The following is a 25,962-nucleotide window of genomic DNA, read 5'->3' on the forward strand; positions in this document are numbered from 1 at the left end:
ATTGCTACAATACAGTATAGCATATAGTCTCTGCATTATCATGTCTTAGAGTTTAGAGCAGGATTCTCTCACCTGATTAACCCAATTGGTTGGTACTTGTAGAAGACACTGTAGCTTGCCCATTCTTCATACAAGATCTGATGAGACAATAACAGATAAAACAACATCTTAAATTAAACAATACTTAGAGGCAAAACCATGATGGAAGACTACATTTAATATATCTTCTTATCTTAATTATGAGTCTCATTATAGAACAGAGGAAAAGTCAGTTTGGCCTCATAAATGATTGAAATTCATTATGCAAATTATTCATTTAAACAATGCTGACAGGAAAAGGTAAGTCCCATTACAAAGCCCTTATGAAATATCGCATAGCCCGTTACTAGTCACAGCTATGCTGTGATCTCAATTGTAACGATGTGCCCTGAGAGTCGGGAAGCAAATTCAGAGACTGAGTGTTTTAATCAAATAAACAGGACATAATACAAAAACAAGAAACACAGACATGAAACAGAAACAATGACGCCTGGGGAAGGAACCAAAGGGAGTGACATGTATAGGGAAGGTATACAGGGAAGTGATGGAGTCCAGGTGAGTCTGATGACACGCAGGTGTGCATAACGAGGGTGACAGGTGTGCGTCATAACGAGCAGCCTGGTCACCTAGAGGCTGGAGAGGGAGCACACGTGACATCACAATGCTATATTTGCTGCCTGAGTTTTGCCAAAGAAATCAGTGCCATTAAGGCCCAGGGGTCGGTTGCATAAAACCCCTTAAGTTTATTTTTCCCTGATCTTTTCCCTTAAAGTTTCCTTAAAATGTGTACTGCACCTGATTCAAGTTAAGGTGAAGTCCCCCTTAAATTAAGTAAAGAAGTTAAAGGTAAAAATGAAGCCCCTTAACTGCTTCCTTCAGTGTGGATATCAATGTAAACCGCATTTGTGAAGGTGAATGTTGCATTTATCTGCCCTGGTTACAATAGGAGAACATCAACCTGCTAAGCTACCTAGCTAAACAATGAAAGATGCACAATCCATAGCTATCCTCCCAGAGCGCTAAGAACCTTGGCGTGATCCTGGACAACACCCTGTCGTTCTCAACTAACATCAAGGCGGTGGCCCGTTCTTGTAGGTTCATGCTCTACAACATCCGCAGAGTACGACCCTGCCTCACACAGGAAGCAGCGCAGGTCCTAATCCAGGCACTTGTCATCTCCCGTCTGGATTACTGCAACTCGCTGTTGGCTGGGCTCCCTGCCTGTGCCATTAAACCCCTACAACTCATCCAGAACGCCGCAGCCCGTCTGGTGTTCAACCTTCCCAAGTTCTCTCACGTCACCCCGCTCCTCCGCTCTCTCCACTGGCTTCCAGTTGAAGCTCACATCCGCTACAAGACCATGGTGCTTGCCTACGGAGCTGTGAGGGGAACGGCACCTCAGTACCTCCAGGCTCTGATCAGGCCCTACACCCAAACAAGGGCACTGCGTTCATCCACCTCTGGCCTGCTCGCCTCCCTACCACTGAGGAAGTACAGTTCCTGCGCAGCCCAGTCAAAAAACTGTTCGCTGCTCTGGCCCCCCAATGGTGGAACAAACTCCCTCACGACGCCAGGACAGCGGAGTCAATCACCACCTTCCGGAGACACCTGAAACCCCACCTCTTTCAGGAATACCTAGGATAGGATAAAGTAATCCTTCTCACCCCCCCCCTTAAAAGATTTAGATGCACTATTGTAAAGTGGCTGTTCCACTGGATGTCTTAAGGTGAACGCACCAATTTGTAAGTCGCTCTGGATAAGAGCGTCTGCTAAATGACTTAAATGTAAATGTAAATGTATACAGCTAGTAGAAACGAATAGAAACAATTTGAGAAAGAAGTTACTACAAGAAACGTGGTTCATTATCTTCTGAAGCAATTTGGCTATCCTGTCTTGATTGTAGAAGTTCTAGTTTGCTAGCTCACAAAATAAATGTGAGCTCTTTGATGAGATGTTTAGTCAGTGAATCAGCTCTTCTCCATGGTAACCAGATACTATTTCTGCAGTACATACCTTCAAACTACCACAAAACCCCCTTAACCTGTTAAACTCTGACCCTCTCTGGTGGCATTTTCTAAATTATGCATAATCCTGTATACTACCCTCATTACGTAGAAAGGTAAGAACTGTGGGATTCCGATAAAGGTGTCAGAAATAATGTTACTGGGCCTCCCTAGGGGACCCGGGTTCGATCCCGGGCTGTCACAAATGGTCGTGATCGGAAGTCCCATAGGGAGGCACACAATTGGCCCAGTGTCGTCCGGGTTAGGGGAGGGTTTGACCAGGGGGGCTTTACTTGGCTCATCATGCTCTAGCGACTCCTTGTGGCGGGCCGGGAGCCTGACCTCAGTCGCCAGTTGAACAGTGTTTCCTCTGACACACTGGTGCAGCTGGCTTCCGGGTTAAGTGGGTGGGTGTTAAGAAGCTCAGTTTGGCGGGAGGACGCATGACTCGACCTTCGCCTCACAAGCCCGTTGGGTGAGTTACAGGGATGAGACAAAATCGGGGAGAGAAAAGGGGGTAATAAAAAAAAAAAAATCAATAATAATAATAATAATAATAATGACTACTACAAAGCCCGAGATACTAGCTAGCTAACAAGACTACCTAGGTAGCTCACTCCCTCACAAGACTAGCCAAGTTATCGGCGTTGTTGCTTGCATGCGATTGGCTGTGGTCTTTGGGGTGGCACTCGGCCTGGGAGACAGGGCTGCCCGTCAGGCATCATTCAGGGCTTAAATACCCCACGAGCTCAGAAGCTCTTAGGTCGAGGTAAGGAACATTTAGCTTGCTAACGTTCTAACTTATAAACTGACCATGAGCGCCAAACACAAACGAAAGCATGATGTTAGCATGAAATGTACCATCCCTTATTGTAGCAATCAATAAAAACGCATGCGCCGATCCACTGTGGATTCTGCCGCCCATCCATACTGACAATCTATCATCATTACGTCCACTCCTATTTATAGAGTTTCTCGGGATCTCGACAAAACAACTTTTGTTATGTCGTGATCATGGGATAAATAAGTAGTGATCTCGATAACGAGGGAATTATTTTATTCATATGTCCACTCTGGACTTTCGTACTTAAGGGAAACACTTACGATGTTTTATGCAACCGGGCCCAGGATCAGCATGTAGGGACAGGGTGCTGTGGTCTGTGTCGTCTGACAGGTCAAGGTCATCCTCCAGCATCAAATGTTATTTAGATTACACTTAGATTGCCCCTCGGTCGTTCCTAGAGTGTATCTGCATTAAATAATATAAGTGAATTTCACTGTTGGTCTCATGTTGCACTCCTCTGCCTGTCATACATGAGGTTTCACTAATGAAGTGCCATCACTGTCAGGCAGGGAAATGGGCACCCAGGGGTCATGCCATCAGAGCCTCACAAATATTTTTTTCTTACTGAACACTGAACAGTAGTCCCAATGGCACAGCACCAAACAGAGCTTCGGTAGGTTACTATCCTCCAGCCAAATGGCCCCGTCTGTTCCCAAACAGAGCTCCCACTTTGCAAGACAAATTAGTGATGCTTGTGACTCATCATAGACCAGTCTAGCGTAACAGAACACAGGACTGGAAAAACAACAAACCATGGAACAACTCATAACGACATAGCCTCTGAAATGTAATCATGCCGTCATATCAAGGACATAAGTCATTTCTGTGACAGAGGACTCAATTTGCTCTGTGCACGGACTACACCAGATGGGTGGGGAAAAAATACCACTGCCATATCACAGCTTGGGAATTGAGTATTTCTCTGAGACTTTAGATTTTCTTTGCTCTGGGCTTAAATCGCTTAGATTCGACCAGACTCGTTGTCGTACAACGCTTGAGGATGGTGAAAAGGGATTAAGCCTGTTGCCGTGGTGACACTTTCAATACATACAGTATAATTATTATCTAAGCCAAAGGGGGCTTTTCCTCTCCAACGTTGCTGACGGCTTGTGTTTAGAAAGCGTTTTGAATTCTGTGCTTTAACCTTTTCGATATGCTCCGACGCCAGCGACAAAACTCTCCTGGTTTATGATAATCGCTAACAGCGACACAAATAATGGATGCGTTTGTGGTTTCATTGATTGCTTATTGACCAATGATTTGCTCGCCTCACCTTTCTGTCATTGGCCTCCGCCCCCATGCCGTCAACATCCCCCTGCAAGGCAAGTAATGACAGAATTATATCTGGTCACAGAGTGCCTGGCTTCGCATGGGTATTGATATGTGTGGTAATATACTCACATCGTGAAGAGGGTACGCAGCAGTGTAAACACCGTTGCCAAGGAGACTGGTGATTCCTGTAAACGTCATTTTCAAGAGATCAAATTTACTATCAAGCAGACGGCACACAATAGCAATCATATTCTACCACAGCATACTACATGCAGTGCAGTCTAGAAAGATAAGACAGACACCCCTAAAGGATCCACATTCATTGTAATATCCCTAAGAGATAGGGGACATGGCTTGGCTTACCCATGGTGTATTTGGCTTTCGTGCATCTTGTACGTTTCAACACTTCATATACCTAAATGGGTAAAAAAACAAACATGAAAATAAGTACAAAAATACTTCTGCAATGTATGAAGATGATCTCAGGTGAGAATCACATCCAAATAGGGCAGAAATCGTTTCTTGTGCCATGAATTTGTTAAGAAATGGACCTCAGCTCCTGGCCATTAATGAACAACTCTAAATGCATTGATGGACAAGTTGTTTTCAAACTTCACAGCAATCTTCCAAAAGTCATTTTAGCTCAGCAGTGATGTTTCTGTTGAGCAGTAAAGTTCTACACCATCTCCACTGCGAGCAACATACTGACTGAGAAAGGATCCAGTGAAAAGTCAATTACATTAGCAAATCATACACTTACTTGTGGTGCGAAGGGCTTTTCATTGACTTGCCCATCATTCAAGCAGATCTATAGTACTTACTATTGAGGCCCTGGTTTTGCTGTCGAAGAAAGACGCTCTGTCTGAGAGATCAAACCTGTTAATAAAGAGGAGCCTTCTGTCAGCGGTTTATTTAAAAGAGCCATGTACTCAACCAGGAGGAAAAATGTTAGTTTTCTAGGTACGTGGAGAGGAATGTTTTTTTTTTTTGTGTGTGTGGCCAAGATGTCACACACATTGTCATTATTTAGACCAAACATACAATACAGGGTGGCTACAGGGATAATACTGGTTGCAACATGTCTTGGTAGCTAGTGTTAGTCAGACGCCTGGCCTACACAGTGTTCATTGAGAGTCAGGAGCTCAAAATAGCCTGTAACCTCTATGCCCACTCTCTTGAATAAAACCCTGCTTGTTGACTAGCCTCACTCAAAACACATTCAAATATTGTGCTTTTTACAATACATAATATTCTAACATCCAAACGCAGATGAACTATTCCCGGAAAATCAGAGGATAAGTCTCGGATTAAAAATAATATTGAATAGCAGTGTGGATGTCTTCCAAACGACATCTCGGTTCAGATTTAGTTTCTGTTGATTTTGTATCCGTTGGTTTTGTGCCTGGTGATTTTGGGCCTGTTGATTGCAACTCTACATTATTACTGTCAAGGCACAGTGGGGACATTAGCCGTGTCAAAAATGACAAAGAGCTCAAGACTGGTGAAGACTGCGGGGGTAGATGAACCATTTCAATTCCATTTATTTCAGCTCAGCCAGATCACATTATGGGGAAATGCACCTACTGAGATGAATAATTACAGGTAGCAGCCTGTATCATTCATACAGAATCACATCTTCTACACATAAAGCATCCAGCTCACTAATTAAATTCTTTTAACATTAAAACCACTGGGCCTTGTGGGACCCCCCCTTCAAGCTAAATGAGCAGTCATTTTTACTGCAACACTAACAGTGTAATTCATATATTTCATATATGCGATCGCCAAAAATTACAATTTGATTGTGCTTATGAAGGTCTAACGTAACAGAATACTCTTTATTTTATTTCAAATAACAATTGCTTTTTCATTAGATTATGTTACTGTAGGCTATACGGTATGTAAAGAAAATTATAAAATAAAAACACAAAAATGTAAGTGTTCAATCAATTTTATTAGTGGAGTGCCTTTGTAACAGCTATGAAACAGAAAGCATACAGTATGTCCATTGAACACACTAACAGCTTATTTTTTAAATAAATGACCCCCCCCCCCAATTTTTTTAAATAATAATAATAACCCAACCACCAAGGCGCGCAGTCAGCAAGACGCGCAGTCTAATGATGAAAACATCAGTAGCCTAAACATCATTATAAGCCCAAATGTGCTTAATAAATAGTGAAAATCAGCACATAAGCAATAATGGCATTATAAGAAGTGTCGATATGACAGCGGCGAAAAATAGTCCATTATTTATACGTTGGATACCATGGCAAATGTGTTTGCTACTTCGTTATCAAAATCTGAAGTGATCCCGTGACATGTTTTATCCAAATAAAAGTATGCCATACAAGTCTGACCAGAAGCTCTCCATATACACACTCTGACCACTGAATGCTCCATGGACATACAGGATTCAAATGAACGCGTTCGGCTCAACAGACAGATCCCAGGCAGTGTCTCCTTACCCCGTAATGACATTTTGAGTTAATCATCGCCATGTAGCAAATGTCATTGTTCTATCTAAATGGTGCCATTCTTTCCGCTCTCCTGTCTCACTGTTACATTTGGTAATGGCGGGGGGGCACCTACGCAGTGCCCACCATTCTGGCTTTTTTTGCTCTTAACTCTAGAAGGCGTAGGTTATTCAGACTGAGGCTCAGAATCAGAACAATAATCATCAGAGATGTCACGATTCATTTCTTCCCGCCATCCGAGTTGTTTTCAATCGGATCTTGCAGCGTCGCAAACGCAACATGTGCATCCATTCATCTTGGTCGTCTTGCCATTGTAAATTACGCACGCTCTCACTGTGTGCTCCCCCCAATTATTATAATATATGTTTTAAATGGCATGTCCTCATAAAACTGGTTATAACTCCAGTTCTGTTTGTCCTATTGAGATTCTAACAACGGCAGTGTGTTATATATACTTATTTAGGAATAAGTAAAGGACTGGCAGAGTAATAATTGTTTTAAACTCAAGAGCAGTCAGAATGACTGCTTTAGCGGTTATAGTGTTAAAAACGCCACAACCAGTACTGTAATCATTTCAATAGCTATACTCTTGCATTGTACCCATGTTTTGAATTGCAAATACTTTTCTTTCCTATCGCATTACAAACATTTCAGGCCGCTTTGAATTTCTCACATGCATGGTACTGGAAGTAGACCCATTAACCTTTGAGCTCTGCATCCTTGATCACTTGTCAGAACGTGCTTAATGTTCAATGATGAGCCTAAACCCTGAACCCATGCCACAGGTCTCAGTGCTACTACTATACTCACAGGTGCTGCTTTTCCCGGGAGAATGGGTGGGAAAGATGCTTCACATTTTGGGGTCTATTTGGCTCCACTTTAGGATGAAGTGGCGCAGTCACTTTGTGGATGAACAGATTGATCCTCTCCACCACATTACTTCCCTGTTTGACCTCGTACACCTGAAGGGAAAGGGAAAACAGGAAGAAGACATGTTGAGAAATTAGTACATGAAAGGACTATCGGTTACATTATTGTTTTTTGTTTTTTTTTAAATACAAAAATTGTCAATTAGCAGACGCTCTTATCCAGAGCGACTTACATTTAGTGCATTCATCTTATGATAGGACATGTTCCCTCAACAATGTGTTTATCACCAATGTCAGTGCTAGTAGAAAAAGTCCCTTTTTTACATTTTTGGGGTGGGGAGGGTGGCGTCGGGGTGCTGTGAGAGTTATTTAAGATGTTTTTGGAAGATCTGCAGGGACTTCGCTGTCCTGACTTTAAAGGGAAGCTTGTTCCACCATTGGGGTGCTAAGAGAGAGAAGAGCTTCGACTGGGCTGAGCGGGTATTGCCCTCCCATAGAAACTAACCAGTGATCCATCTAAAGGCAGGCCATACCTTTTTGGTGGGCATCTTGAGCTTCATGAATTCTGCCTCCCGACAGAGCACATTCCAGGGAGCATGGATCTTCAGGAAGCCAATTCCTGGGATTTTGTTCTGGAAAAAAGAGAATGTGATGTTGAATAATATAATCAAATCAGGCAAAAGGTTTTCATGGATATTTTGTGTGTGTTGAAATAAGTTTCCCCTGTTTTATCTGCGTGAAATATGCATACCTAGAATAAAGTTACCTCTAAGGGACTACAGTAAGTCTTTCCAAGGTAAAGCACAGAAATGCTACTGCAGCATTGCAACTGAAAAGAAGTCGCAATGCTACAGTAGCAAGGATTGTTGTTGGTTAGTGTCAGCCAAAGGCTGTGTCCACTTGAATAGAAAACAAATGTCTGATAGTCGAATATATACCGGACAAACGTTCTCTCTCCACAATCTCCTCTATAAAAAAAACAACAATGGTTGTTGTTGTCAGCCCACTTCAGGGTCCTGGCCCTGTCTGTTAAGAACACCGTGGCAAACTACACTTTCCACAGCAATATCAAGCAGAAAAGATCCTGCCAATTCTATTTTGGGGCTCTGGTTCGATTATCCACAAACAACCCTCATTCATGGACAAAGTAAGTTAATAAAAGAAAACAAGGAGGGTTGAATAAACTATGTTCAACAAAGCATAAGGATGTTGTCAACAAGGATGAAATCATTTTTTGAATTTGCCTTAATATCACTCAAAACAAAACTTCTCCCTTGTGAGCAACACTCACTAAATGGTAAGAGACCTCTTCATACATGCAATGGGAAACCAACTCCCACAGAACCACATGCCTCCAACCATTTCTCTGCGAAATGTCGCGTAACAGACATTACGAAACACATGTCAACGATAAAAGAACAGTAAACACATGTCAACGATAAAAGATAGAACAGTAAACACATGTCAACGATAAAAGATAGAACAGTAAACACATGTCAACGATAAAAGATAGAACAGTAAACACATGTCAACGATAAAAGATAGAACAGTAAACACATGTCAACGATAAAAGATAGAACAGTAAACACATGTCAACGATAAAAGATAGAACAGTAAACACATGTCAACGATAAAAGATAGAACAGTAAACACATGTCAACGATAAAAGATAGAACAGTAAACACATGTCAAATCTTTTCTGACGTGGTTTCAGTAGTGGTCTGCAAAATGGAGTGGTTAGGACCTAGGCCATGGATTTTAAAAACCAAGTGTGTTTCACACACACTGTACACTCTCTAGGGTGTACAGTATGTAATTACCTATGACAATAGGCCTCTTTTTGCTTGTAAGGCTGAAAATAATTACTCCCATTTTAGATCAAATCTATTGCTCATTATGGTGGCAAAATTGCAAGATTATGTTATAATACTTTTATTGCATCAAATGGTTGTTTTATGCAACAGAATAGAGTATTCTTAACAATTGTGTGTGTGTTGGGCCTCTGGGAGATAACACTGACAGGAGATTTACCATGTCTTTTGGATGATAAAACCTAAAGAGCATTTAGGGAGAGATGGCTCCAGTTTGGAGTCGGAGGGCCAGACACTGGTCTTTACAATGAATTCTGTTGACACAGCAGATACTGTCTGCTATGCATTATAGGTATCTTTCATACAAATCTTAACCTTGTGACCCATTCTATATATCTGCTGTTTGTCATGTAGGTTGAAAGGGGTGTATCTTGGCTATAAAAGACCTTTGTACTTTTGTCTTGGGGCTCTCAACAAATCATCAAAGACGTTGATTCGTCAACCAGCCATCGCTATTGCAAAGCTCTCACTAATATAGATTCAGTTTAAGTATAACTCTATCTTGTGTAATAAGTTTGTCTCTCCTCATTTGATACAGAAATTAACAGAATTAATTAACAGAAATTAACAGTACAGAAATTAACCACCACATTTGGCAACGAGGATGGGATGTGAATCTTCACTTGGTGACCGCTCCTAATGACATGGGTAAATCGTGCACGACGGATCCCTCAAATTTGGGATCTCAGGGAGACCACACTACAGGAATGAAGCAGATGGACCCACTGTTGATCTGATACCACATCTCAAACATAGTTTTTTTTTTTTAAGAAAAAAAAAGAGGTGAGCGAACAGCATGCGAAGTTGAGTTTTTAAGAAAAGCCTCTGTTACGTAGGCCCTGAGTGTGTATTCCTGTGTGAGGGGGGCACCTTGCAGGTGTAAACAGGGCAGAGTCAGTGGAAGATGATCTGAGAGTTTGTCGACTCAAAGACACCTATCATTGGTCAGTTGCGGGCGACCTAGAGCCGCCCTGACACTGAATTGATCACAGAGGGGATTGGTGCGGTCCATAGAGGTGAGGGGCCAGGGTGACTGTGGGTTCTGTGTGAAGCACGGTACCTGGTGAAACCCTATTGGAAGAAGAACCTCAATCTGAAAAGTGTCTGTGTGACTGTTTAACTGACCCTCAGAAGTGGTGAATTCCAATTATTTTAAATGTGCTAGCCAGGTAAGCCCTGGGTTTGGTAATTTTGCACGCCCAATTTTTCAGTTTTTGATTTGTTAAAAAAGTTTGAAATATCCAATAAATGTCATTCCACTTCATGATTGTGTCCCACTTGTTGTTGATTCTTCACAAAAAAATACAGTTTTATATCTTTATGTTTGAAGCCTGAAATGTGGCAAAAGGTCGCAAAGTTCAAGGGGGCCGAATACTTTCGCAAGGCACTGTACGTTGTCTGTTGCCTAAATGGTCTGCTGGAATAACATATTGAGAATGGAGTCGTATTTAAATAACTGAATCAAAGAAGAGACAGTTACCTAAATCTAATTAATTCTAATAATAGCGGATAGGTAATTGCGATAGAGTTGTGCCCACCGAAATGTGTTTTTTATTCTTATGGATCGACTGATGTATTTTATACATTTGGCGCATTACATGTTATTTTTAAAGTCTTGGACATTTCATAAGTGTGAAGCTGAAAGAGAAGAGAAAGTAATCTTACGATAGAGGTAAAGCAGAACGTTGTTTGAGAATGGGTTATAGTTGGTTGTGCTCGCTGGGCTATATTGGGCTGGAAGGGATTCAGGTCTGAATAGTTGAATCGGAAATGTTGTGTGACAGTTTCTGATTATTGTTGCTTGGTTTTATAGTTTAGGTAACACCAGTTACTAACTAACGCTATAATCTGTTTCCATTACGAAGAACAATGTTAGGTCATTAAAGTGGATTGCCGTTTGAGTTTGACTTTATATTTACAGGGACAGTGCACATTAATCACAGTTGTGTGTATCTAAATGGCAGGGTATTCCAGACATGGGAAGCTCTCACAGAGTAAGCAGATTGACTAAAGGTGCTTTTCCATAAGGGAACTATACAGTCACCTCTCGTGGCGGACCTTGTGGATCTGCTGCCATAAGGTTTGGGTTTTCTGTTTAACAAAAGTACTGAGTGCAGGGGGAGCCTGGCCATTTACAATCTTGAATACAAGACATGCGTCAGTGTACTGCACAAGATTTTTCCAACTCAGGAGCTCATGCTTTCTGAGAATGTAACAGTGATGATAGTTATTGGTCTTCCTATCAAGCATTTTGAAAGCCTGTTTGCAGACAGACTGAATGGGTTTTAATGTTGTAAAGCAAGCTTGGGCCCAACTAGTCAAGTATAATGTTAAGTTGGGGAGTATCATAGATTTTAAGTACAGTTTTGTTACCTCTGTAGTCAAACAATTTCATATGTTTTGGAAATTAGCTCGGTTGAATTTGGTTATTTGAGTTACCTTTTTCATTTGCTTTTTAAAAAGAGAGGTTGGAATCAAGTATGATGCCAAGGTACTTAAAATCGGATACCACCTGGAGCTTTTCCCCTGACACATAAACATCTGGCTCAGTGGCATCAGTCTTTGTGAGGAACATGCAAACTGTGTTGTTTTTTTAAAACATTTGTTAAACAACAGGTTTGTTTTTACTAAATGTATGCAACAGTTTGAAATGATTAGATTACTGGAAAGGGGTTATTGTTTATTGTAGGTGTCAATTTCACTTAATGAAACACTGTATTATCTGATCTGTTTTGAGTAGGATTCCTCCTTCCGGGACTGAGGGACATCACCCAAAGTACGTATGTTAAAGGAGACATAGGAGAACACGCCTCAAACAACATTTTATTAAATATCACCGATTCCTTACGCTGAGAAATGTACTACGTTTGCAACATATTTTTTTTTTTACATTTAGAGGGGTAACAGGAACAATCTAAGGAGAAACAGCTATCACATATTTGTTGGACATTGGTCTAGTAACGATACCAGGATAATTGTATCTAAGGGCAGCGCATGCTAAATTAAGCACATCAAAATTGAGGAAGTTTGAAACTAATGATTCATGATTTGAGGGAGTACAGTGGACTTATCATTATTATCAGGTTTTGTTTGTAGTTAAAACTTTTGGATAAAATGCTGTCCTTTCTTATCAGATATATATTTGGTGAAAGCTGTTCTTTTGATACAGATCAATAACGTGACGAATGCAGGTCTATTATAGATTGGAAAAATCATAATGGATCACAGTAAACTCTCAACGCCTTGTTCCAGTATTGAAAAAGATACATGATACAATCGCTACATGAAAAATAGATGGACAAATGTCAAACAGTAAGGAGGAACGGAGAATTAAGTCGTGTTCAATAGAACAACCTGACGTCAAAGACAACATCTGAACATTGATTGCCAAGATGTGAAAGAATGCAGCTACAAGCAAGCATTTAGTCTAAATGCACCAACACACCAGGGCTTGAATATTACCCCAGAGTCTACTACAGAATAGTTTGATCAACATTTTTGTATCAGTTAGGTTAAGGAGTCTAATTGCTAGGTTATTCCAAAAAGACCTTGAGATGTTCTACTGTTGAGGTTTTCCAACGTGTGGGGAAAACACACAGTCCAAGGCCACTAAACTCACCCCCTCATCCTTCTCTAGCTCCAGTCCCACCTCTCGAAGGTTATCCTCAAACTCAGTCTGGCGGAAGCGCTTGTCATCCTCATGGTAGTCAAGGCGATGCTTGTGGGCAGCAATCTCAGGGTCTTCTTTGGATGGTGGCGTGCCCCCACTTCTCATCGTGCTCAGACTGCGGCGCAGGCTCCTGAGGATGCGGTAATCTGCAAACCGGGATGTCTTGCGGCGAACACTCTGGGGTTTCTGGACATGATATGTGAGAACATAGTCCACCCGCCGCTGGCCATCCTGGAATGTAGGCCCCTGCTTTGGGCTTGAGGCTGCCTCATCTGACTTGAGAGAGTTCAATGGCTGAGAAGAGAGAGAAAGGGGGATTGTAGTTTTAAATGGAGACATGTTGGCAGATCACGAGGAGAAGGCGTGTGTATTCTAGCCTGTGAGAGTTTGTCGTATGAACATCTTTTAAAATTGCAAAAGCTTAAGCCTTGTGGATAGTCAAATTGCCCCTCTCCACCGTGATAAATCAGTGCATTCAACCCCATCTCTGCTACTGCCTTCTTCAAGGAGGGGGAATTTAAATAATTCTGTACAGATTAAAATGATGCCCCGCAAAAGATGACAAAATAATCTTTGCACCCTTCAACACATTACGTTAGACTTTCTCATAATACTTCATGTCCTAATCCAACTCATAAGGACATACTGTCCCGGAAGACCAGTGACCAAATCAATGAAACGCTATTTGACAGTACGACTCATAGAGGAAGATATGGTAACAAAGTGACTCTGGTGTTTATCTTCGCCTGTGACCTAAAAACGTTTTTGCTCCATTATCCTTAAATACATGATTTGCTGTAGTGTGAAATGGGACTTGGCAGCAAATTGAAGTAAGGCTTTAAGTTAAATGTTGTTTAAAAAACATATATACACAAATAAAAACGAGCATCAAAACATACATCTAAAACTATATCTAAAAATGCAAACAAACAAATACAAACAGGGCAGATCCGAGTTCCCCTCCCACCTCGAGCCACCGGCCAGGCGAGGCCCCCATCCCTGGCCCAACGGGACACTAAAGGATGAATGTTGTAGTTCAAATTGTCCCCATTGACAAAATCGAAAAGATGTTTGTTTTTACAGATGAGGATTTGTGTAAATGACACATGGATTGTATTTCATCTTTCAAAAATGGGACTGCACTTGTCCACATTGAACTCATGACCTTGTCAAACTAAATTTACTGCATCTGATAACAGCTGATATGTGAAAAGCTACACTTGTGCCATATAGCAGGTTATAAACAAACACCACAACTTTGACTCTGAAATAACCCTACTCTGCGGGGAAGGGTTCCTGAATACAATCGTGTTTACACATTCATATATTAAGCACAAATATGTTCCCCTTGTGATATATAGATGTGTTACTGCAAAATAACTGTTAGGTATAGTGACACACATTGATATATAATAGGGATATAGGTATTTTTTACCTTAAAATTCAAAATGGATTGTACGCATTAATACAAACTAAATGTGTGTAGATCTAGTTTGAATGGCCTCACCTGTATGTTCTCTCTACTGGTACGGCACACCCAAACACAATATTTGCTCTGCAATCGTCTGTTAGACATTCATCGCGTTTGTTGAGAACAAACAGTCGCTTTCTTATGGAAAACAAACCTATTTGATAAATCGAGAGACAAAACAGCTATAGTTGTGGGAGAAACATCTCAGTCCAAGCATCCCACTGGACGACAAGCCTCAGCCCCCTCAGAACAGGAAGTCACAGCAAAGGTCACTCCTCACAGGGAATATAAGGATGTGGTTACGGCATCTTGCAGATAAAGGAACGGAGAGAACCAGTAACCTTCCTTCAGCCACCCACCTCCTAGCTCCTGTGCTGTGAGCAAAACCAGCATGCATATCAATCGTGTTATTACTCAGCCACAGGCCCCCCTAATCTAGAGAGGCATGCATCACTTCTGACACATTTACATATCAACTTTTCCAGGTGTATGGCTACTGAAGCTAAGCCACCTAATTATCATGCCCATTCACTATCAGCTAAGTCCCGTGGGAGAGGGTTGAACATAACATCCGTAGGGTCACTATAGGATAGATGAACAACAATACTGCATCATTTTAATATCCTAATGAATACATAAACTAATTCTGGAAATAGGTCCTCATAACAACAAGAAAAATCCATCAGTGTCTGTTTAAGTAGTCACTTGATACATAACAATACATCCACATTCCGCACTGATTTAATTGACTCAGTGTTTTCGAACAATGTACTTGACCTTTCTTAACGGCTTTAGATACATACATCAGCTTGCTTAATCATTCCAGTGTGTCTGTGATTAGATAGTCCAAGACCGCAATTACTGTCCAAATGACCCTCTGACCCAATGGAAGGTCCACAAGTTTGACCTAATGCAGTCTTCACAGTGATGGGGCAGTAGTCCTCATCAAGAGAGGAACACCAACTCTGACTTTTTAAACCTTCTACACCGCTAACACAGGGCAGTACATGAGGGCGACTTCCTATGAGCATTCATTATTTGCACCATTTCTTTCTTTAAAAGCCAGTTGAACAGTGCTGAAGGGATTATTTTGAACGGTTTTAGGTTATTAACATACAGTAATTATACACAGAAGTTCATCTTAGTGTGGTAAAAATGATGACTGAGGATCAAAACAAAGATTCCACCGGGGATTAGATGAGGTTGAAGTCGGAAGTTTACATACACTTAGGTTGGAATCATTAAAACTCCCTTTTCAACCACTCCACAAATTTCTTGTTCTATAGTTTTGGCAAGTCGGTTAGAACATCTACTTTGCGCATGACACAAGTAATTTTTCCAACAATTGTTTACAGACAGATAATTTCACTGTATCACAATTCCAGTGGGTCAGAAGATTACACACACTAAGTTGACCGTGCCTTTAAACATCTTGGAAAATTCCAGAAAATTATGTCATGGCTTTAGAAGCTTCTGATTGGCTAATTGACATCATTTGATTCAATTGGAGGTGTACCTGTGGATGTATTTCAAGGCCTACCTTCAAACTCATTGCCTCTTTGCTTAACATCATGGGAAAATCAAAAGAAATCAGCCAAGACATCAGAAAAAAAATTGTAGACCTCCACAAGTCTGGTTCATCCTTGGGAGCAATTTCCAAAACACCTGAAGGTACCACGTTCATCTGTACAAACAATAGTACGCAAGTATAAACACCATGGGACCACGCAGCCATCATACCACTCAGGAAGAAGATGCGTTCTGTCTCCTAGAGATGAATGTACTTTGTTTGAGAAAAGTGCAAATCTATCCCAGAACAACAGCAAAGGACCTTGTGAAGATGCTGGAGGAAGCGGGTACAAAAGTATCTATATCCACAGTAAAACGAGTCATATATCGACATGACCTGAAAGGCTGCTCAGCAAGGAAGAAGCCACTGCTCCAAAACCGCCGTAGAAAATACAGACTACGGTTTGCAACTGCACGTGGGGAAAAAGATAATCGTTTTTGGAGAAATGTCCTCTGGTCTGATGAAACAAAAATAGAACTGTTTGGCCAGAATTACCATTGTTATGTTTGGAGGAAAAAGGGGGAGGTTTGCAAGCCAAAGAACACCATCCCAACCATGAAGCACCGGGGTGGCAGCATCATGTTGTGGGGGTGCTTTGCTGCAGGAGGGACTGGTGCACTTTAGAAAATAGAAGGCATCATGAGGATGGAAAATGATGTGTATATATTGTAGCAACATCTCAAAGACATCAGTCAGGAAGTTAAAGCTTGGTCGCAAATGGGTCTTCCGTATGGACAATGACCCCAAGCATACATCCAAAGTTGTGGCAAAATGGCTCAAGGACAACAAAGTCAAGGTATTGGAGTGGCCATCATAAAGCCCTGACCTCAATCCCATATAAAATTTGTGGGCAGAACTGAAAAAGTGTGTGCAAGCAAGGAGGCCTACAAACCTGACTCAGTTACACCAGCTCTGTCAGGAGGAATAGGCCAGAATTCACTCAAATGACTGTGGGAAGCTTATGGAAGGCTACCCAAAATATTTGACCCAAGTTAAACAATTTAAAGGCAATGCTACCAAATACTAATTGAGTGTATGAAATCTTCTGACCAACTGGGAATGTGATGAAAGAAATAAAAGCTGGGGGGGGAAAAAAATCACTCTCTCTACTATTATTCTGACATTTCACATTATTAAAATAAAGTGGTGATCCTAACTGACCTAAGACAGGGAATCTTTACTAGGATTAAATGTCAGGAATTGTGAAAAATTGAGATTAAATGTATTTGGCTAAGGTGTATGTAAACTTCCGACTTCAACTGTATGCCCATCAGCTGTTTATACACTTTGAACTACTTTATTAAATGCTTTGATCTTGAGGGCGAAAGAAAGTCACATTATTTTGAATTATATCCCACAAGACATGCCATCTGAGGTCTCTTCACAATTCCCAAGTCAAGAACAGACTATGGGAGGTGCACAATAGCGCATAGAGGCATGAGTACATGGAACTCTATTCCACATCAGGTAACTGATGCAAGCAGTAGAATCAGATAAAAAAATATATACAAATACACCTTACGGAACAGCGGAGACATACATACACACAGGTACTGTACAGACATGCGCATACACACGCACTCTACACACACGTACATTGTAATCTTGTTGTATGGTGTTATTATACATGTTGTATTGTAGATATGTAGTGGTGTAATAATGTTATATGATGTACTGTTTTATATTTTGTTGTAGGTGTAATGTAAGTGCCTTAACGTGTTTGGACCCCAGGAAGAGTAGCTGCTGCCTTGACAAAACTAATGGGGATCCCTAATAAATACACATTCCCAATGTAGAGTTGGAGCGAGCGGTCGCATCTGCACTCGGTCCGCAGGTAGTATTACATATTACATTTCATTACATTTCATTATAGTACAACGGTTTGATTTGTCTAATCTTATCAATTTCTTCTTAGCTAGCTACACAGCCGTCTTTGTTTCATAGATAATTGCGTAATTATCGTATTTCGTCGTCCTAACGCAGTCTACACTGCCCTGCAGCTAGCCAGCTAGCTAACGTCCACCGTTAGCTAGTCCACCGTCTACCGATTAGCAGCACAACTATTACACTCAACTGAACGACTTGATTAGTGTAGTGTTAGCTAGCTACATAGTTGTCTTTGCTGTCTTCGTACCCAAGATAATTGTGTAGTTTAGAGTGTGTAGTTTTATGTCGTCCTTAACATAGGAGACTCTGCTAGCTAGCCAACAGCTAGCCAACGTCTACCGAACAGAACTTCTGCACTCAACAATCCGGTCGCATTTCGCTACAGGTAGTATCACATTTTTCATTTCATTTCATTACAGTACAACGGCTCGTAGCTAGCTACATAGCTAGCTACACAGCCGTCTTTGTATCTAAGATAATTGTGTAGTCTAGAGCGACTTCCTAGGTTAGTTAGCCAGCTATTGTCGTTCTTTTAACGCAACGTAACGTAATCAACACTGCTAGCTAGCCAGCTGCCCCGAATAGCAGCACAGTAGAAACTATTACACTCAACGGATTAGTGTAGTGTCAACAACGCAGCCAATGCCAACTAGCCTACTTAGTCAACAACGCAGCCTCTGCCAGCTAGCCTACTTCAGCAGTACTGTATCATTTTAATCATTTTAGTCAATAAGATTCTTGCTACGTAAGCTTAACTCTCTGAACACTCGTGACGTATAGTCCACTTGTCATTCCAATCTCCTTTGCATTAGCGTAGCCTCTTGTGTAGCCTGTCAACTATGTGTCTGTCTATCCCTGTTCTCTCCTCTCTGCACAGACCATACAAACGCTGTGGCCGCGGAAATCTGGTGGTCCCAGCGCGCACGACCCACGTGGAGTTCCAGGTCTCCGGTAGCCTCTGGAACTGCCGATCTGCGGCCAACAAGGCAGAGTTCATCTCCGCCTATGTCTCCCTCCAGTCCCTCGACTTCTTGGCACTGATGGATCACCACAGACAACACTGCTACTCCTACTGCTCTCTCTTCGTCTGCCCACGTGTTCTCGCACACCCCGAGAGCTTCTGGTCAGCGGGGTGGTGGCACCGGGATCCTCATCTCTCCCAAGTGGTCATTCTCTCTTTCTCCCCTTACCCATCTGTCTATCGCCTCCTTTGAATTCCATGCTGTCACAGTTACCAGCCCTTTCAAGCTTAACATCCTTATCATTTATCGCCCTCCAGGTTCCTCGGAGAGTTCATCAATGAGCTTGATGCCTTGATAAGCTCCTTTCCTGAGGACGGCTCATCTCACAGTTCTGGGCGACTTTAACCTCCCCACGCCTACCTTTGACTCATTCCTCTCTGCCTCCTTCTTTCCACTCCTCTCCTCTTTTGACCTCACCCTCTCACCTTCCCCCTACTCACAAGGCAGGAAATACGCTCGACCTCATCTTTACTAGATGCTGTTCTTCCACTAACCTCGTTGCAACTCCCCTCCAAGTCTCCGACCACTACCTTGTATCCTTTTCCCTCTCGCTCTCATCCAACACTTCCCACACTGCCCCTACTCGGATGGTATCGCGCCGTCCCAACCTTCGCTCTCTCTCCCCCGCTACTCTCTCCTCTTCCATCCTATCATCTCTTCCCTCTGCTCAAACCTTCTCCAACCTATCTCCTGATTCTGCCTCCTCAACCCTTTCCTCCCTTTCTGCATCCTTTGACTCTCTATGTCCCCTATCCTCCAGGCCGGCTCGGTCCTCCCTCCCGCTCCGTGGCTCGACGACTCATTGCGAGCTCACAGAACAGGGCTCCGGGCAGCCGAGCGGAAATGGAGGAAAACTCGCCTCCTGCGGACCTGACATCCTTTCACTCCCTCCTCTCTACATTTTCCTCTTCTCTCTGCTGCTAAAGCCACTTTCTACCACTCTAAATTCCAAGCATCTGCCTCTAACCCTAGGAAGCTCTTTGCAACCTTCTCCTCCCTCCTGAATCCTCCTCCCCCTCCCCCTCCTCCCTCTCTGCAGATGACTTCGTCAACCATTTTGAAAAGAAGGTACACATCCGATCCTCGTTTGCTAAGTCAAACGAACCGCTGGTTCTGCTCACACTGCCCTACCCTGTGCTCTGACCTCTTTCTCCCCTCTCTCTCAGATGAAATCTCTTCTTGTGACGGCCGGCCGCCCTACAACCTGCCCGCTTGACCCTATCCCCTCCTCTCTTCTCCAGACCATTTCCGGAGACCTCCTCCCTTACCTCACCTCGCTCATCAACTCATCCCTGACCGCTGGCTACGTCCCTTCCGTCTTCAAGAGAGCGAGAGTTGCACCCCTTCTGAAAAACCTACACTCGATCCCTCCGATGTCAACAACTACAGACCAGTATCCCTTCTTTCTTTTCTCTCCAAAACTCTTGAACGTGCCGTCCTTGGCCAGCTCTCCCGCTATCTCTCTCAGAATGACCTTCTTGATCCAAATCAGTCAGGTTTCAAGACTAGTCATTCAACTGAGACTGCTCTTCTCTGTATCACGGAGGCGCTCCGCACTGCTAAAGCTAACTCTCTCTCCTCTGCTCTCATCCTTCTAGACCTATCGGCTGCCTTCGATGTGAACCATCAGATCCTCCTCTCCACCCTCTCCGAGTTGGGCATCTCCGGCGCGGCCCACGCTTGATTTGACAGGTCGCTCCTACCAGGTGGCGTGGCGAGAATCCGTCTCCACACCACGTGCTCACCACTGGTGTCCCCAGGGCTCTGTTCTAGGCCCTCTCCTATTCTCGCTATACACCAAGTCACTTGGCTCTGTCATAACCTCACATGGTCTCTCCTATCATTGCTATGCAGACGACACACAATTAATCTTCTCCTTTCCCCCTTCTGATGACCAGGTGGCGAATCGCATCTCTGCATGTCTGGCAGACATATCCGTGTGGATGACGGATCACCACCTCAAGCTGAACCTCGGCAAGACGGAACTGCTCTTCCTCCCGGGGAAGGACTGCCCGTTCCATGATCTCGCCATCACGGTTGACAACTCCATTGTGTCCTCGTCCCAGAGCGCTAAGAACCTTGGCGTGATCCTGGACAACACCCTGTCGTTCTCAACTAACATCAAGGCGGTGGCCCGTTCCTGTAGGTTCATGCTCTACAACATCCGCATACGACCCTGCCTCACACAGGAAGCGGCGCAGGTCCTAATCCAGGCACTTGTCATCTCCCGTCTGGATTACTGCAACTCGCTGTTGGCTGGGCTCCCTGCCTGTGCCATTAAACCCCTACAACTCATCCAGAACGCCGCAGCCCGTCTGGTGTTCAACCTTCCCAAGTTCTCTCACGTCACCCCGCTCCTCCGCTCCCTCCACTGGCTTCCAGTTGAAGCTCGCATCCGCTACAAGACCATGGTGCTTGCCTACGGAGCTGTGAGGGGAACGGCACCTCAGTACCTCCAGGCTCTGAAGGCCCTACACCCAAACAAGGGCACTGCGTTCATCCACCTCTGGCCTGCTCGCCTCCCTACCACTGAGGAAGTACAGTTCCCGCTCAGCCCAGTCAAAACTGTTCGCTGCTCTGGCCCCCAATGGTGGAACAAACTCCCTCACGACGCCAGGACAGCGGAGTCAATCACCACCTTCCGGAGACACCTGAAACCCCACCTCTTTAAGGAATACCTAGGATAGGATAAAGTAATCCCTCTCACCCCCTCCCCTGAAAAGATTTAGATGCACTACTGTTCCACTGGAGGTCATAAGGTGAATGCACCAATTTGTAAGTCGCTCTGGATAAGAGCGTCTGCTAAATGACTTAAATGTAAATGTAAATGTAGAGAAGACCACTTACGATGGAGTCATACTTGCTATATTTGCTAACGCCACCATCCTTAGTGTTCCCAAAGTCAGCGGCCTTCTCCTCGCCGGATACAGGGATATAATAGTCATTCCTCCTCATGGTGCCTTGCTCTTCCAACTCAGGAAGAAGACTACCAGAGAGGTCGTGTACTAGGAAAGTTGTACCTGTGTGGGAGGAAAGAGATATGATTAGTATGGCACAATATACTGTAAGTATTTGATACTCTGGGATGAGCTTCCAGGTCAAATGGTGCTAAGAGGGTACTGTCCAGCTCAATGGCATGAGAAGCATCCCACCATTGTGTACTCTCTGATGAGGTTCTTGACAGCCACAAAAAAAATAACCAACATGCTTTGGGTATTCATTTCTAGGGTAAACCAACAATGTGGATGAGGAAGTACCCATATAGCTGACTATAATCACTGAGAATCTGACCGTAGTTGAAATCGCACTCAGCATCTACCCCACATGCCTGTATGACAATATTTCTATAAATATTTTAACATCTGAGCATTCCTAGACAGCGTACAGATCTGGTCTTTGATTAAGAATCCTTGAGATGCCTTTTGCAGTACATTGAGAAAATCTTCTAGAGGGAATAAAATGGAACCCCACCAAGTATCTGCCTTTTCTTGGGCAATGACTCACAAGGATTCCCCTACCCTAGGCAATGCTAGGGACAGCTTCTGACAGTCAAAGACTCCTATATACTGTAAGTCAAATCATTGTAATAACCTTTCACAGATAATGGGCCTTGGGTACACTTTAGGGAAAAAAAGGAGTGTGTGATGAAATTTGGAGGAGCCTGATATGGACCATAATAGGCTTAAGAATTACATGATATAATTACACTGACAGCTCCATTCAAATCAAAATCTGTGACCTGATGTCTTGCACTGCAAAATTCTGTGCTGGAATTTACAATTCAGTAATGATAAAGATGCTATAGATGGTCAAATAGTCAAGTGAATCTATTCTGATTTAGAAGCTTGATTTGCTATATCAACATGAAACAAGTTATTGAGAGGTGAAGGAATATGATGTGATAGAGTAGCTAATACAAAATGAAATTACACCAATTCGATGGACATTTCCCAACTATGAACCAGCCAACTATGAACCAGCCTTCATGCTTATCAGGAAAAAAAAACCTTTCTATGCTAATTCCATTCCTCATCCCATTCAACATTAGAATAATTCAATAGCAGTCTAGATAGATACTGTATATACCAAAAGCTGTCAGAAACATATTTCTTAACATATTTGTTTTTACGAATTCAAGCTGGAATGGTTTGAATGGTAGTATAAGGCATGCTTGAATAGAGTCGTGCTTACGTAAATATATCTGTCTGTGCTTATCGCTCTATCAGCTACTGTAGCCTAGCGTAGTCCAACTGGTTCCACAATGAACACTTGTCTCAGAATACTGACATCCAGGTAGACAAACCTCTCAAAGCTACATTATAGTGAATGGTCATGATGACAAATGTGTAATAAATCGTTTCAAACCCCCCAAAATGCCTAAAATATAAACATGCACAAATAATGTGTTAAAGCTAAATCGAGTGGGCTTATATATAGTTAAAGGCTACAGCCTGCCTGCCTTCCTACACTTTACATTTACTTTAGTCATTTAGCAGACACTTATCAAGAGCTTAGACTTAGATGATCAATTAGGGTTAAGTGTCTTGCTAAAGGTCACATGGACATATTGTTCGCCTACTCGGGTCGGGGATTCTAACCAGCAACCTTTCAGTTACTGACCAACGCTCTTAACCGCTAATCTGCTGCATATTCATCCATCAAATAAAGCTCTACTTTATGCAACCATAGACTACCTGTGGTGCGCTTTTTATTGGAGTTTATAGCCTACATTTAGAAAATAAATTCTAATTAACCATTATTCAAACAGCATTAACTTACCAGATACTTTATCATGATTGTTTATGGTTTGCATCGGATCATCATCACCATGTCTCTCCATTTGAACAGACTATTTAAACCAGTGATCACAACATATTTCCTCTCTGTCCTCCACGCTCTGAAAAACATCTATCTAGACGATGCCTTCACTGCGCCCGTGGGCTCAATGCTATGGTGTGGCAAGGAAACCTCGGGTTTCCCACAAACGTCCCACTGCTTCCCCGCGAAGGCTAGCCTACTACAGAGGCTCGCTCTCTCTAAACAAGACATCTATAATCCATACGCGTTAAGAACTATATAATGTGCATTATGTGCCCTCCCACAATACGTCGCGCAAAATAGCTGTAATATATTTCAATGCAGTTCATCACTAGGATGGTAAAAGTGGTGGTGAGAGCACCAGCAAAAGACAGCTGGTGCCGCCCACGCCACGATATGATGTCTCCTCCAACATGGGTAGGTGTGAGGGTATCCGTCAAAATCAGATGTTTCATTTGACTGAGCAACGCGGCAACATATTACATATGGTTCTATGATTTCTAATAATATAATGATTTGACCTGCACCGGCATGCACTCGGCTTTTCATCCCCGTATCAAATGATTGATTGCTTGATTTGGTGAACCCAAAAAATGAGCTAATTAACTTAATCAATGGATTTACTTTTTCAATTAAAAAACAAACAGTATATAGTAGTTCGAATGAGGGCATTTCACCAAGTCAATACCTGGAGGCGACAGTCCGAACCAAGAGGGACAGTCACAGATGAAGCAATCATCAGAAGTACCCTAGAACATATACAGAATGTAACATTTAGATGCCCAGTCGCACACTATATCTAACTTTTATGGGGGACATTCTGGATACCTGCGGAATTTGAATTGTACGTAGCCGGCGTGGGAACGACTTAGTTCTGCACGATGCTTACATTTGTCAGGAGCATGATCATAGTACAAAATGTAACTATCCATAACAAAATATTTAAAACCGTGTTTTTATATGTAGAAATATTTCATATGCCCATATTTACATGTGCATAATCTGTTTTTCGAAACATTCTGGAAAATATACTCTTTACGATTGGGTTACCGGGATGCCACAGAGAAACACCAGGGAAACCACCACCGCGACAACGAAACGCACCTGGGCTTTGAATTAACTTGGTAAAACGAAACAATATTTACTGAAATTACTGAAAGACAGCAATTAGGTTTACTTTAGTTCAGCACAATAAAGCAATAATGTCCAGACACACACAAGTTTTAAATTAAAAAAAAAAACTGCACTTTACCACATGGTTCCAGTCTCACCTTTTTCTGCGACTCACCTGTGTCGAAGATTGTATGTTATAATGACAAGATAGCCGACTAGAAATACGTGTCCGTGTCCTCAATGTTTAGGGTCAAACAAGATCAGGTGGGACCATTCTAGCCAATGAGAGGGCAAAACAACAGTGAAACAACGAAGTCGTTTTTCTCAAAGTTACCGGTATGCCATTTGCTTCCACTTATGTCAGTACATTTGTAACAGCCTAAACATTATGAAACTTATATTTGATGAAATATGCCTTACGTAATTCGACACTCTCTTATAGACCTCCATTCAAAAAATGTCTCATCTCACATGGACAGATTTTGGGAAGAGTAAAGCCTGTCCCTTCGCTTCTTCCTCTCTGCCCGTGTCTACCTGCTCAACGACCTCCCTGCTACTACTCCCTCCTCGAGGATGAATCAGGAAAATGTTATTGTTGTCCTCACCTTAGTGCCACAAACAATAGCCTACAGAGTTTGGCATTGGATTACCATTGAAGTTTACAAATAGTCTTGCAAGTCTGTGAATCAGAATAATAATATATCAATATCAGGTAAGCCTAGGATTACAATAGGAAATGCAATTCAACACATTAGGAATGCTTTCAAAATCTCTGCACACACATTCCAGCCTGGGCGTGTGGGGACTGGTATGCAGCAGGGAATAAGGTCCAACAGGATGGCACTCTCAGCTGTTTTCAGATCAGAGCCAGACAACCTGAGACTTCTAAATGCAGTAGGAAAGTGACAGTGCATGCATAAAAAGTATTATATTGTGCATCATTCACATCTGGATTCAACCACCTGTTCTGTCACATCTTTAAAAAGTAGTCTGTGTCTGTGCATACAGTCTTGTTTAAAATGTTGAAAACACAGAT

At 42.5% G+C, this 25,962-nt stretch overlaps 1 protein-coding gene across 2 annotated transcripts in view; it reads right to left on the reverse strand.

The window, feature by feature from the left end:
* LOC115112091 (anoctamin-1-like) overlaps positions 1-25,109 on the reverse strand; it is a 45,313-nt gene extending 20,204 nt beyond the window's left edge. For both annotated transcript variants that reach the window (XM_065011851.1, XM_065011852.1), the window contains exons 1-10: positions 25,085-25,109; positions 21,843-22,015; positions 12,995-13,339; positions 8,038-8,136; positions 7,446-7,597; positions 4,980-5,034; positions 4,522-4,573; positions 4,288-4,343; positions 4,160-4,201; positions 73-137 (exon numbers count right to left, since the gene is read on the reverse strand). In XM_065011851.1, coding sequence (XP_064867923.1) covers positions 73-137; positions 4,160-4,201; positions 4,288-4,343; positions 4,522-4,573; positions 4,980-5,034; positions 7,446-7,597; positions 8,038-8,136; positions 12,995-13,339; positions 21,843-21,950 — 974 coding nt within the window. In that variant the 5' untranslated portion in view covers positions 21,951-22,015; positions 25,085-25,109. The remainder of the gene's footprint in view (positions 1-72; positions 138-4,159; positions 4,202-4,287; positions 4,344-4,521; positions 4,574-4,979; positions 5,035-7,445; positions 7,598-8,037; positions 8,137-12,994; positions 13,340-21,842; positions 22,016-25,084) is intronic.
* Between the last annotated feature and the right edge of the window lie 853 nt (positions 25,110-25,962).

This window comes from Oncorhynchus nerka, linkage group LG27 (genome assembly GCF_034236695.1).
Source record: "Oncorhynchus nerka isolate Pitt River linkage group LG27, Oner_Uvic_2.0, whole genome shotgun sequence".
NCBI classification, from domain to species: Eukaryota; Metazoa; Chordata; class Actinopteri; order Salmoniformes; family Salmonidae; genus Oncorhynchus; species Oncorhynchus nerka.